Source organism: Capsella rubella, unplaced genomic scaffold, assembly GCF_000375325.1.
Source record: "Capsella rubella cultivar Monte Gargano unplaced genomic scaffold, Caprub1_0 scaffold_2, whole genome shotgun sequence".
In the NCBI taxonomy this organism is placed as follows: domain Eukaryota; kingdom Viridiplantae; phylum Streptophyta; class Magnoliopsida; order Brassicales; family Brassicaceae; genus Capsella; species Capsella rubella.
In genome coordinates, this window is record NW_006238922.1 from 396897 (window position 1) to 409328 (window position 12432).

General features: G+C 36.8%; 3 protein-coding genes and 1 non-coding gene across 5 annotated transcripts; 1 reads left to right on the forward strand and 3 right to left on the reverse strand.

Annotated features, from left to right (window-relative positions):
• Positions 1 to 701: 701 nt before the first annotated feature.
• On the reverse strand, positions 702 to 4297 carry LOC17895295 (disease resistance protein RML1B). Its single transcript, XM_006301936.2, has 4 exons — positions 3816 to 4297; positions 2476 to 3565; positions 2099 to 2395; positions 702 to 1985 (listed from the first exon to the last, which is right to left on the reverse strand). Exons 1-4 carry the CDS (start codon positions 4289 to 4291, stop codon positions 882 to 884), a joined length of 2967 nt encoding a protein of 988 aa, XP_006301998.2. The 5' UTR covers positions 4292 to 4297; the 3' UTR covers positions 702 to 881.
• A 472-nt stretch (positions 4298 to 4769) lies between these two features.
• LOC111832244 lies at positions 4770 to 4873 on the reverse strand. Its single transcript, XR_002835282.1, has one exon. It is a non-coding gene; the product is annotated as a small nucleolar RNA Z279/snoR105/snoR108 (small nucleolar RNA).
• Positions 4874 to 4924: 51 nt separating this feature from the next.
• Positions 4925 to 6728, forward strand: LOC17895299 (methyltransferase-like protein 23). Of its 2 annotated transcripts, none has more exons than XM_023787931.1 (7): positions 4925 to 5144; positions 5229 to 5333; positions 5511 to 5597; positions 5696 to 5746; positions 5950 to 6043; positions 6138 to 6222; positions 6318 to 6728. In XM_023787931.1, the coding sequence occupies exons 1-7, from the start codon at positions 5058 to 5060 to the stop codon at positions 6442 to 6444; spliced, it is 636 nt and encodes a 211-aa protein (XP_023643699.1). In that variant the 5' UTR covers positions 4925 to 5057; the 3' UTR covers positions 6445 to 6728. The 2 variants fall into 2 exon arrangements, with proteins under 2 accessions (XP_023643699.1, XP_006302791.1); XM_006302729.2 differs by having other exon boundaries at positions 4932 to 5144; positions 6340 to 6728.
• Positions 6729 to 6952: 224 nt separating this feature from the next.
• Positions 6953 to 9311, reverse strand: LOC17895107 (BTB/POZ domain-containing protein At1g63850). The gene is made up of 2 exons (XM_006302043.2): positions 8354 to 9311; positions 6953 to 8225 (listed from the first exon to the last, which is right to left on the reverse strand). Exons 1-2 carry the CDS (start codon positions 9050 to 9052, stop codon positions 7278 to 7280), a joined length of 1647 nt encoding a protein of 548 aa, XP_006302105.1. The 5' UTR covers positions 9053 to 9311; the 3' UTR covers positions 6953 to 7277.
• Positions 9312 to 12432: the final 3121 nt, after the last annotated feature.

The following is a 12432-nucleotide window of genomic DNA, read 5'->3' on the forward strand; positions in this document are numbered from 1 at the left end:
CTGAAGACTTATGGGCTTAGTATGGACCTAAAAGGCCTTTATATGTAGGCGATAGGCCCAGTTAACTGCACCAGGCTTGATTTAGCATTACAAATTAGCGGCATCGCGCTGTCTCCTCCTCTGTCGTCTCATCCAGCAGCAATCATTTAAATCTCTAAAAGTACCTCTTGAAAGGTACAACTCTCTGTTTTTCTATATGTTTCGCATTAGAATCAGCTTTACTTTAATTTGTATTTTTGCAGCTACGTATTTAGATATTCTGAATCACTTACACTTAGCCCCAATCATTTTTTCATATTAGTTGTTTCCGTTATCGAATCTCGAAATGATTGATTTACTTCGAAGTTCGAACATACTGTTAGCAAGCCAACTTATTTCACTATGATTACTCAGAAATTTTAAATTTTTTTGTTGGTCCTTTAAAGAAGCAGCAGAATCTGTTTACATGTACTCTTGGTTATATATTTGTGCTTGAACCATTGAATCTTTTGGGGGTTGCAGGTTCCAGGAGCTAGACATGAGGTTTGGTCGAGGAGCTGGTTGCTTTGTGGTGCTGGTCCAGCCTTTTTCTTGTTGTTGCTACGGTATTAAGTTAATAGTTCTGTTTGAGAACCGAATGAGTCTTGAAACCTTCGATTGCTTACTGTAGCATCTTTCTACTCGTTTGATTGTTTAGAATTTTGGGAGGGACATTTTGGATCTTGAATGAAAATTTACTTTCTTACACTATCATGTGTTTCTCCCTAGGATTCCATATCTAACGAATCAATTATAACAAACACTTGCTGGGATAAACATCGGTTGTCAAATAGCATTAATAAAGCTTAAATAGTCAAGTATCTTGGTGGCCACGTCCCCAAATCAAGCTTCTGATGCTTCTCCTACAAACTGGAAAGGTTGAAGCATGGGATGAGCACAACAGTTACGAGAATGATGCAAAGGATGATGCAACTCCGAAAATTTATACGTTTTGCGCCCTTTTTGCTTCTTACGGTTTCTTCTGTCCTGATTTGGGCACCACATTCAACAATCTCGATGTATGGGGATGAGCAGCTGAATTCAAACTGTATCTCGCTGGTCACTTCAAGGGATTTGTCTTCTTGATCCATGTCAGAGAGAAATACAAACAGATGTTCCGTGGCAAGTCCAGATAAAGACGGGTATGCATCGTTGTAAAACTGGGTGTCATCAACGGGGTATAAGCCATCTTTGCTTATGCGACGACACATTATTGATGGAATTGTACATTCTTGGGGTTCCCGGTGAGGGGAAAGCACGAGACAAACCCTGAAAGTGGCGAAAGCGTAAAGAGGCTTGTTCCCTTGGCAACGAATGGTCAAGCAGTTTCCTTTGGCTCGGTGATTAAACTCTTCAGGCAATTCTCTTTCAGGTAAACAAGCATAGCCGTTGACAAAGTCTCTAGGGCCGTAAAACGATCGTTGGATAATTGATCTTCTTGCTTCTTGGCTCAGTTTGAAGCAGTAGGAGAAATTGAGATGCGCATATTTACAGTTAAAACGGTGAGGCACCCGTTTGAGCGACTCGCAACAGTCAGCATTAATGAACATGAACTCACTAGAAAACTCTGGCAATGATTCGAGTTTTTTGCAGTCGTTTAGATGGAGACCGAAACGCATGACTTGTGTTGATGTCTTGAGAGACCAATTCCCTTCTTCTAGTTTTGTGTCTGAGCCATAGCGTTTTGTGGACATAAATGGTATGTTTCTCAATCGGGAGCACCCTACCAAATTGATTGAATTAATAGATGCCAAGTTCATGTCAGCTGGAATGACTTCTAGGTTTTCGCAGAACATCATTGCTAAATCGTCAAGTTTATGAAGATTTGAAAAAGAAGAAGGAATCTCTACCAAACTCGTGCAACCGGACAGATTCAATTGCTCAAGATTTGTAGCATTTGAAAGATCTGGGAGTACCTTCAAGTTCTTGGACAATACCAAACTCATCTTCTTGAGATTTGTAAGCGGCTGAATTTAAATACCACACAACATAGAAGTGAACATTAGTAGATAGTTCATATATTGTATAAGTTTTAATTACTCTTTGATTCCTTATCACACCTATAAAGATAATAACTAACCTGAGTTCCTTCCCAAAGCTTCATAAACTTGTTACTATCCATATTCAGTTCGACCAGATTTTTTGGATTGAATGAAGAGGTAAGACTCTTCTTCGGGTATGCCTCCCAATGTAGTAACCTCAGACTAGGTGGAAACTCCATCTCCTCAGGTATGTCCACTCTATCAATCTCATCATATCTTGCTTTGTAGACACTGAGGAATCGAAGATTTCGCATACTCTTAAAAGCTCTCTCACTTATAATCACTTCATCGATTTCAGATATATCAAAAGATATACCCTTCACAGTTCTAGTACCCTAAAAAAAATTTCAAATATAAGATTACTGGTACAAAAGGTGATGAAATTGTTTATATTAATGGAAAACAGAGTACTTACTTTATTAGATTGAAGGACATCACAAATCTCATGGGGGTCGATTAAGATGTGTCGTTTCCAAGGCTCTTGTCTTTTAATTTCTTGTCTACCCACTTGTTGTAGTAACTTGTGCATCGTTATATTCCCGTTGGTAGATATATATATGAGAGATTTATCAATGAGGGTTTTACACCCGTGTCTTTCATGCATGTCCTCAAGCATGGCCTTCAAATGATCACTCTTTATAGAGCTGAAGAAGACTGCAATGTAGAGAAATAGATGTTGATCTTTCTCATGTAGATTCTCATACCCGACTCTTAGTATTCTCTCGATACCTCGATCAAGACTAGTTTCTAGTCTATGCAGTACAACTTCCCACTCAAACTCCTTCTTCTTGAATAAGGATGAACCCACAACACGGAGACCCAAAGGAAGATTACTACAAAGCTCTACCGCTCTTTCTACAAGCTTTACAAAACAGTCAGGTGGAGAGATTTGTTTGAAAGCAGATAAACAAAAGATTGCAAGAGCTTCTTCATTAGATGGGAAATCAACATGGTATGTATTGTCGATACTATGTTGCTGCAAAAGCTCTTGATCTTCCGTTGTCACGATAATCCTACTTCCAGAACCAAACCAGCAGATATCTTTTGCCAAAGCTTCTAATTGCTCAAGATGGTCCACATCATCAAGAATGATAAGAACTTTTTGGTTGCATAGCCTTTCGTTCATCACATTCAAGTGACATATCGTCATTCCGCTTTGATCCAAAATCTTTGAAAGAAGTTGTTCTTGTAAACGCAACTTTAAGCCATGATCATCACATTCACTACTCCTATAACTCCCCCTCACATTTTCCATCAAATATCTTAGCTGAAAATCACAAGAGAGTTGGGTATATAAAGCTCTGGCAATGGTAGTCTTACCAATTCCTGCTGGACCACATATTCCAACTATCAAAGGCCCATCATTTTCCAACTGCAGCAAAGACTTCATGTTCTCCAGGTGAGCCTCAAGTCCCACCATGACATCAAAATCCCTTGATGGTGTTGCATTTAGTTTGTTCAAAACATCTGTGGCAATTTTCCCAATCATATCTGCTTCATTGACCCTAAGATAAAGATAGGAAGATCATTACATCCATCATTTAAAGGAAGTATATCGTCCTGTTTCATAGTGGATCAAAGATTCAATGGCTTACCGTTTGAAATTACTCAAAAAATTATTAATGACAAAGTTAGTATGATGGACATTCTTTCTTCATTGATCGAGATATGTTTCGTTATCATGTAATTTATGAATCATTGGTTTGGAAAGAGCTGGAAAAAGTAAATATATACTAATAACATGTAGTAGCAAACCAGTTCAGTGAGTGTTCTCCTTCTATGTTGGCGACATAAGTCAAAGCTTGGGTCCAACTCTGAATCTCCGTCTCCGTTTTCCCTATGCAAGTTTTCGTGAAAGCATTTCCAAATTCTCCTGTTTGTTTCCTCACATCAGTTGGATTCACTTTGTAGAAAACAGTCATCACTATCTGTCCTGCGGTTTCCCCGCACTTCAAGATATCCACCAGCTCGTTCAAACACCAACTCGACGAAGCATAATTCTGCGAAAGCACAACGATTGAGATTCTTGACTCTTGTATTGCCCAAGTGAGTGCAGGTTTGATGGTTTTGCTTCTCTCGATCTCTTGATCGTTGAACGTTATGATTCCATTGCGTTCAAACTGCTTGCGTAAGTGACTTAGAAACGTTACTCGAACATCTGGACCGTGGAAGCTTAGGAAGACGTTGTATCTCCAGCTACGCGAAGAACAAGAAGAAGAAATGAGTGCCATGAGAGACTATAGAGATTAGGAAATGGGAAGGGTGAAGAAAATGAGTTTGACAAAACGTTACATATAAAAATTCCGGAAAATAATATGACTCAAACGCGTAAGTGGGGAAAGGGTAGAAATTTCAAAGTCACTTATTATTATCGTTCGGTCTTTTAAAAAGATTTTGTGTAATCTATACCATATAATGCGTTATGACGCAGAACGCAGAACGCAGACTGAGAGGAGAAACTTCAAAAAGGGATTTTTATCTTTTTAAAGTTGAAGACTTAATTCGTACCGATAAATCTAGCACTATCCAACAGTTCAATTAATCCGGTCATGCTAAAACCGGCTGGTTATGAACATTTACTACATTTTCAAAGAAAAATACTTATGGAAACTAATAAACTTGAATGAAAAAAAAAAACATTTAAAAACTTTTAATGTATGTGACGAAAAAACATTTAATTTTTGAAAAAGTAAATCCAAATTCAGGAGAGGGATCAGATGACAAAAGAAGGAGAGTGCTCAAATTGTCGTAACAGGCTGAGTGAAACACTCATCTCGCATTAGAGCGAGTTTATTAACCACTCCTCATTTCCCCTTTAACTTGCCTGAAGGATCATATTAATTCAGTATCCCTCCTCTAACCCCTTTTATAGCCAACTAATCATATCACTCACTTCTCTACTAACCGATGTGGGACAAATTACAGTTTCAAATATCTCTTCTTCGGTTTTCTCCTTCTTAAAAGTTTAAACCCCCAAATTAGGGATAACTTTTTTAAATGATGACGACGACGACGACGATTTCTCAGCATGATTTCTATGGCGATGAAGATTCGGAAACTTCAGTTTCTGTATCTGTCATTGAGGTATTAACCTCTCATTGGCGATTTGTAATCGAGCTTCTCCTTCCGCGTTTTGTTTTTTTCATCGTTTGTTTTTGTTGTGTGTAGAATATGAAGGAAGAGTATGGATTGTTTGTTTGGCCTTGTAGCGTTATCCTCGCTGAGTATGTTTGGCAACACAGATCTCGATTTCATGGCTCTTCAGTTCTCGAGGTTAATATTTAATCAAATCAACCACTCTTAGCTCAAATCCCTTAATTTTGAATTGATTACAGAATTTGGATATGTGTGGATGTACTCTGTGTTTGTTTTGAGCTAATGAAGCAGATATATTTTAAAATGTTTGACCTTTCTTACATTTTATTGGACTTGTGCTGATGGAATTTGTAGCTTGGAGCTGGTACTTCCTTGCCTGGTTTAGTAGCTGCAAAGGTTGGAGCTAATGTCATTCTTACTGATGATGCAACTAAACCTGAGGTGTGAAAATCTAAGTTCTTGTGTTGAACAGCATCTTTTGTTATTTGGTTTAGAGGATATGAGTTTATTTGTTATTTTGTATTACAAATATTATGCAGGTTTTGGACAATATGAGAAGAGTCTGTGAGCTTAACAAGCTGAACTGTAATGTAATGCTTACTATCTTCACCTTTCTTCAATTTAACACCGCTGAATCTGTCATTTACTCGGATCATTATATGTAAATCCCCTGTAGATATATCTTTAATGTCTCCGAGATAATTTCAGGAAGTTTGTTGAGTTTAGATTGCTATAGACATTTGAAATTCTGTAGAGGTTGCTTCTATAACCTCTTTGTGGTTGTCCATTGCAGGTGATGGGTCTCACTTGGGGAGTGTGGGATGCACCGATATTCGACCTGCGCCCTAACATTATACTTGGGGCGGATGTACTCTATGATTCAAGTGGTTAGTTTCATATGTTTTTTTTTTTTGGTATTGGCCTTTTCTTTTTCTCTTGGGAATGAATTGAAATCTGAACTTGGACCTCTCTGTTGTTAAGCATTTGATGATCTCTTTGCGACTGTCTCATTTCTGCTCCAAAATTCTCCGGATGCAGTTTTTATTACCACATATCATAACAGGAGGTACACAATTCTTATTCTTTCATTCTTCCCTGTTGTCTATTATCTATATCTGCAACAGATTTAGGGTGACGATTTTTTGGATTTCATTTGTTCAGTTTTTTTTTTTTTTTTTGTAAGTGGGCATCATCTAATCGAGTTCCTGATGGTAAAATGGGGCCTCAAGTGCGTTCAACTTCGAGATGGCTTCTCGTTCTTGCCTTCCCACAAGGCTTCTGTACTTAGTGGAAACATTCAGTTGGTTGAGATCGTATTGAGTTCCATAAAACAGCAGTTTGTTTGACTGTAACAGCCATCTAAGTGGATAATAACCAAGATCAAAGAGGTATAACATTTACTTCATTGTAAGATAATCCACAGTTACTCTACTATAGAAAGTGATAAGCAGGAATCCCTGAACTAGGGATTTTAGTTTAATCAAACGCATATACTTGTAAACAAGGATCGGTGTAGCATAGCCAAAGTTAGATAGACTTTGACAAAGCTCCTTAGTGATTGTTGATTTCTTCCGGAGAGACTATCGGTAGTGTTATTGGAGACAAAGAAACCCTATATCATTGTGTAAAATCTCCAAACTCCAAAGCATCAAATATATGTAGTATACAAATCATCACATAACCGGACTTAAACTGTCATATATGGATGACATCTTGGTTTTTCACTTTGACGAAGAAAAAATCTACACAAGACCGTAATCTATATTGTGCTAAACCGACCAAGATTAGAATCAGAATTAAAACCGTACCAAAGGTTGAGTGCATAGAGACGGGTTTAACTTGAAAGTTCCTTTCTTCTCAAGACACATTGGAGATTAAGAAAAAATTTAGAGAGATGTACAAAAAGGAACTCCGACTCATCAAAATGAAAACGATCAAGTTCATGCAAAACTTGTATCGAACTAATTCTAACCGCATTCGAGGTATTAAAATCCGGTAAATCTTACACACCTCCATTCATTATTGCCTTCTCTTTTGGAATAAGACTAATATTCTTCCTCATTCTGTGATCCTCAAGAAACAGTGCAAAAGTGGCTGGGTTAAACAGACCTCAGAGATCTCTCAAGAGTTATCAGTGGCTGAAGCTGTGACTCTTAGCCGAGCAGGGTCTTGACTCTGTTCTTTCCGTCTCCAGAACGCCCGTCTCCACCAAACTTCGAACCCTCTCTGGATATTTGGACAGTCTTCATTTGAGTTAAGAAACCGATCAAACCAAGCTAGGAAAAACTCTTGCTGCCAAGCAAGAGGAAGAGTCAGAATGGTATTGCTTAAACCGTCCTCGATTAAATACCGATCAAGCCCTTTCGAAGCTCTCCTCATCCACCCAAAATCATCATAGAAAGGTGTCAACCAATTCCTCAGCAGCAAACACCTCACTTCTTTTGGTGTCAAAATTTGTCCCTTTCCGATTCCAACAAAGATCCTTGCTGTTACTCTGCTAATCTCAAACCTGTGAACTACGGGAACCTTACCATGGACCTCTGATAGTTCAGAAAGAGAAGCCCACATCACAATAAAATCCTCTGCGATTTGCCTATCTATCAAAATATCCAAAATCCAATGCAGATTATCAGCTTGTCTTGCTATCTGATCTACATTCTCCAAATCCGACTCTGCTGCTTGTAGAAAATGCCGTTTAAGCTTATGCAAACACCCGTCACAAGCCAAGTACAATGACTCTTTCCTAAGATCATTGCCAGACGAGTTCTCTCTAAGCATTTTGGAGACAAGGGTTTTCATGTCACGCCTTGCTTTCTCATCTTTTCCTTCAAGAACAATATGCAAGAGATTTAAAAGCACCTCATCATTGCTGCCAGCATTACTCCCATTATTTCCATTGCTAGCTTCTACAGAAACCCTTCTCAATACTTCTGTTGCCCCAACGTTTTCAAGGTGTAGCTCAGACAACAATGAAGCAATCCTGTATTCTTCATCCTCTGACCATGGTGCTGCTTCCAAGTACTCTAGACATGAAAGCACTCCGGCGTCAAACCCTATTGCCGCTGAAACCTGAGAAAACAACACTCAATTAAAGCACATAGAGTGATCACAGTATTGAGATTTCAACACCGATGGATTCCTGAATTTGCAACACAAACAGTTCAAAAATGGAGAGTTTTGAGTATTTCTCACAATACCTTCAAGATACCAAGAACCCTAGAAACATCATGTCTCATCATCTTCTTCCTTAGATCTCTGCAGTACATCAGCATCAGAGTCTCGATATACACCTCAACGTCATCACAATCAGAGATCTCAACAATGTAGGGAGAAGACGACGGCGGCAACTGCTGCTTAGACCATCGATCCGACAATTTCATAGCGAAAAACCTACTGTGAGCCACAAGAATCTGCCTATGCACACACATGGTGATGCTAATCCCATCCTTAGAGCTCAGAGTCAGCTTCACATCACTCGAATTCGGATCGTTGAACTGGTTCCCGGGGCTCCGAACCACCAGAAGATCCGAAATCCGTTGCATCGCAAGCGCTTGCTTATCCTGAGCTGAGATAACGAGATGACTCACATTCGTCGTCCTCGCAGCCGTAGCGGCCGCCGAGGATGAAGACGACGAAGAAGACGGAGATGGAAGCACGCCGTTCTGGATCTGAACCGGAACTTTCCCAATGGTATCAGCTTCGCTAGCCATCATTTCGAACAGCGTCGGACTTGACCGTGTCTTGTCGAGCATCGCCGGAGGCGGCGGAGGAGACATCGGGTTTAAAAGACCCGCCGTTAAAGCGGAGTTGAACTTAGTGAAACTTGAAGGGAAAGAAGAGTCACGCGGCGAACTGTAACCATTCGCCGACGCCGTCGTAGTCGTAGAGTAATCCATGACCGGAGAACGTAGATCCTTTCGGATCCGAAAACGAACTTGGAGACGGGTCGGGTCAAAAATACGGGTTCAGACGAGTGAGAGTGGTTTTGATATGAGTATGATTCACTGCAGAAGAAAGCATAACCGTTGAGGAGAAGACGGAAACAGGGTCGGGTCAAAACCCGGAATTAAACCGGACCCGAGAACCCGAGAATTGGAAGGAGGTGGTTGTTGTAGCAGTGAAGCCTCGTGATTGGAATTGATGCCATGACTCATGAGGAGGCTTCGACAGTGCCACGAAGTGATAAATGCACAAACGTTTAGAATTTAGTGAAAGATCTTTTTTTCTGTTTTTATTTAAATTTTATTATTATTGACAAAAAAAAAAAAAAAAAAAAAAAAAAATTTAAATTTTATTATTATTTCTGTGATTTATATCTATGGGTTTATCGTTATCGCTGTGGATATTATAGAGCTTTGGTACTAACAAAGATGCTCCTTCTTTCTCGAATTAATCATTTATCCCATTAATATCTTTAATATTTTAATTCATTGTGAGCAATTCGACAAAGCTTTTTACTTTTGGTTCCATATTGATTCTATAAAAAGTTCAAATTTCTGTAATTTATAATTAAATGGTAACGTGATTAGAGTGGATAAAAATTTATCTATTCTATATATCAGATAAACAACAAACCATCATAAACACTAGCTCTGGGCACGAAGCAAATATTCGGAAAATTTGTGATATTTGTGATGTTTGTTTCATCTCGACCGAATAGTTGATTTTGCTATTTGCTTCGATTCGAATATTTTTGAGTATTCGGAACTTCGAATATTCGAATATTTTTTATAATATTTGCGAATTACTTGCTTCGCTTTGCTTCGACCCATCTAAATTTTTTTAAAACTAAAAACATTTAGTACATAAATATAAAGTGCAAAATATGAGATATTAGAGGTTCTTATTTGACATGTTTTCAAAATATGAAGGAAATGTAACCACCATTCATAGAATTCTCACATTTTATAATTAATATTGATTTTTCTGATAAAGTTTTATTTGCTTAAGAACAACATTTAGCAAAAATCCCAACAAGCCAAAATAATAAGCCTATCAAATATATACCCAGATCTATAAATACACATATTATATAATGATTTATATTTATACATATATATATATAAATATACGAAGCGAAGCGGATATTCGGTACTAAAAAATCAATATTTGTTATTTGCTTCGGTTTTTACGAATACTATATTTTCATATTTGTTTCGGTTCAACATCTTATAGATATTTGAATTTTTTGAATCGAATCGAAACGAATATCGAATCGAAACGAATCTAACGAATATTTTGCCCAGGACTAATAAACAAATCCTATTCGTATGTAAGTTGGTCGTTTTTATTGTATCATTACAGATATAAGTTATGAATGATAAATATAAGCGATCTTAATTATAAAAATAGATTTGTCTTTGACAACCGCTACAGCCATTCAAACTTTTAATTTAATTTTTAATAATATTTCAGTTTTCTTCGATCCAATTTGTTTTTAGTTATTGTTTTTGGTGGATTAGTCAATTTTTTAGAAACTAAAAAATTTGTAATTTGTTGGACTAAAACAGAGTAGTATTATTTTTGGAGAGGCAAAAAGTAAACCGTGTTGCTTGTCATCGTCGCCGTCGCGGAGAAGCGAGAAGTACAAAGTTTCAACGGATTTTGTTTGTAGTGTGGGCCAAAAGCCCAAATGCATTGTGAGCCAACCACGTTTCTGCTGACGACTTTTATTTTGGAGTATTATATTGTGTGGAGATCATCATTCATTCTTTCACCATCATCAGTTTTTGTTTTATTCCATGCTCTCTCATAATCTTTGTGTTAGGATTTTAATCATATTTTATGTTTGTGTTTTGATAATGATTGCTTATAATTTGACTTTAATATTTTCTTGATCACTAACTTTAACTATAAATGAAAATACATCAGAGAAAATGATGTCCTGATAACAACAAATCAAGTGTTTCTTCTTCTTGTTTTGTTTTGACTGGTTAAAACTCATTTTAAGGATATAAATACTTCTGGTTTTCTTGGAATTTGTAGATATGTGATTCTGTTAGTATTCATTTTACTCCTGTGAGATTTGGCTACCTTTGTTAATCAGAAGTTTGTAGATTTATAACAGTTTGAATTGTAACTTCGAACCTTCGGACCATAGCTTCATAGGTTGAGTGTAATGAAGCATTGGCCCATATGTTTATGATCCAATTTTATTCATGTGACCAGTGGGTTCGTATAACGTATGGCCCAATTAGGCATGTAACATGCGTTTTGGCCGTATGGAAGTGAAACTTTTTACATATATATTTTCTTATGTCATTAACAAGTGATTTAAAATATATAAAAAAGTGTAGAATTTGATTTTGGAGACAGAACAAATAGTAACGTGAAAAAAGAAGACAAGAAATGCAGCTTTTTCATTTTTCTAAAGAACACAGGTGAAATTAACAACCAACATTACAGATTTAAAAAAGATTATATGGTCAGTGTCATATTTTAAAAAAATTTACATGTTTGGTGGGCGATAAGAATATGGTTTAAATTTAATAAAAAGTAATATGTCACTTTGCGTAGACATAGCCACTCCAGTTAAGAATAATCGATTCCACTAGTACAAACCTATATTATTAACTATATACATAGAGAAATCTTTTAATACAAAACAAAATGTACACTAAATAATGTAGTGTAGTAATAGTTGACAACAAAATAAATAAAAATGAATGACACGAAAGTCTTACTCACTGGTTTTAATAACCAAACTCTTTGGTTATAATTTCTTTACTTACTGTTTCGGTAGTACTCCTTGGTACAGTTATATATCCGATTGGTAATACACGCAATACAAAACTGTAAGTTGTCATGTAATAATGCAAATATGTAAGAAAAATCAGCTGTTAAAAAAGAAAATTGAGAATAATGCTTTGAGTAACATTTTTGATATAACTTTTGTAACAGATCATTGTCAAAATGATACATTTCATACCAAAACGGAGTTACAAATCAAACACATAGAGCAGTTTTGTTTTTTAGACATGAAACAATTTAATCTTATATCTATTAAGTATAAATTTATTAATCAAGAATTGAAATTTAAAAAAAGAAAACGAAAAAGTGGAGAAAGAAGAAGGTGAATGGAAGGCACGTTAGTTTGCCTGGTAGAAGGAGAAGGAGGAGGAGACAATAGATTCGCTGCTTCAGTTCTTGTATTAGCTGTCTTTGTACTTTTTTTTTGAATTCCAGTTTAATTAAACTCTCTTTTGTTTTGTTTTTCTTTCTTTTCAGATCTTTTTTTAACTTGATATTAGAAGAAAAAAAAAATACAAACTGAATG

What these genes read in the sequence shown, in the direction of transcription:
- LOC17895295 (XM_006301936.2), bottom strand. Translation starts at nt 4,291, where the DNA reads ATGGCACTCATTTCTTCTTCTTGTTCTTCGCGTAGCTGGAGATACAAC. An exon ending in GGAGAACACTCACTGAACTG is followed by an intron (nt 3,566 to 3,815) that starts GTTTGCTACTAC and finishes TCTTTATCTTAG; the next exon opens with GGTCAATGAAGCAGATATGA. An exon ending in ATGTCCTTCAATCTAATAAA is followed by an intron (nt 2,396 to 2,475) that starts GTAAGTACTCTG and finishes AATTTTTTTTAG; the next exon opens with GGTACTAGAACTGTGAAGGG.
- LOC17895299 (XM_006302729.2), top strand. Translation starts at nt 5,058, where the DNA reads ATGATGACGACGACGACGACGATTTCTCAGCATGATTTCTATGGCGAT. An exon ending in ATGGCTCTTCAGTTCTCGAG is followed by an intron (nt 5,334 to 5,510) that starts GTTAATATTTAA and finishes TGGAATTTGTAG; the next exon opens with CTTGGAGCTGGTACTTCCTT. An exon ending in TGTACTCTATGATTCAAGTG is followed by an intron (nt 6,044 to 6,137) that starts GTTAGTTTCATA and finishes TCTGTTGTTAAG; the next exon opens with CATTTGATGATCTCTTTGCG.
- LOC17895107 (XM_006302043.2), bottom strand. Translation starts at nt 9,052, where the DNA reads ATGGATTACTCTACGACTACGACGGCGTCGGCGAATGGTTACAGTTCG. An exon ending in GGGTTCTTGGTATCTTGAAG is followed by an intron (nt 8,226 to 8,353) that starts GTATTGTGAGAA and finishes TTGTTTTCTCAG; the next exon opens with GTTTCAGCGGCAATAGGGTT.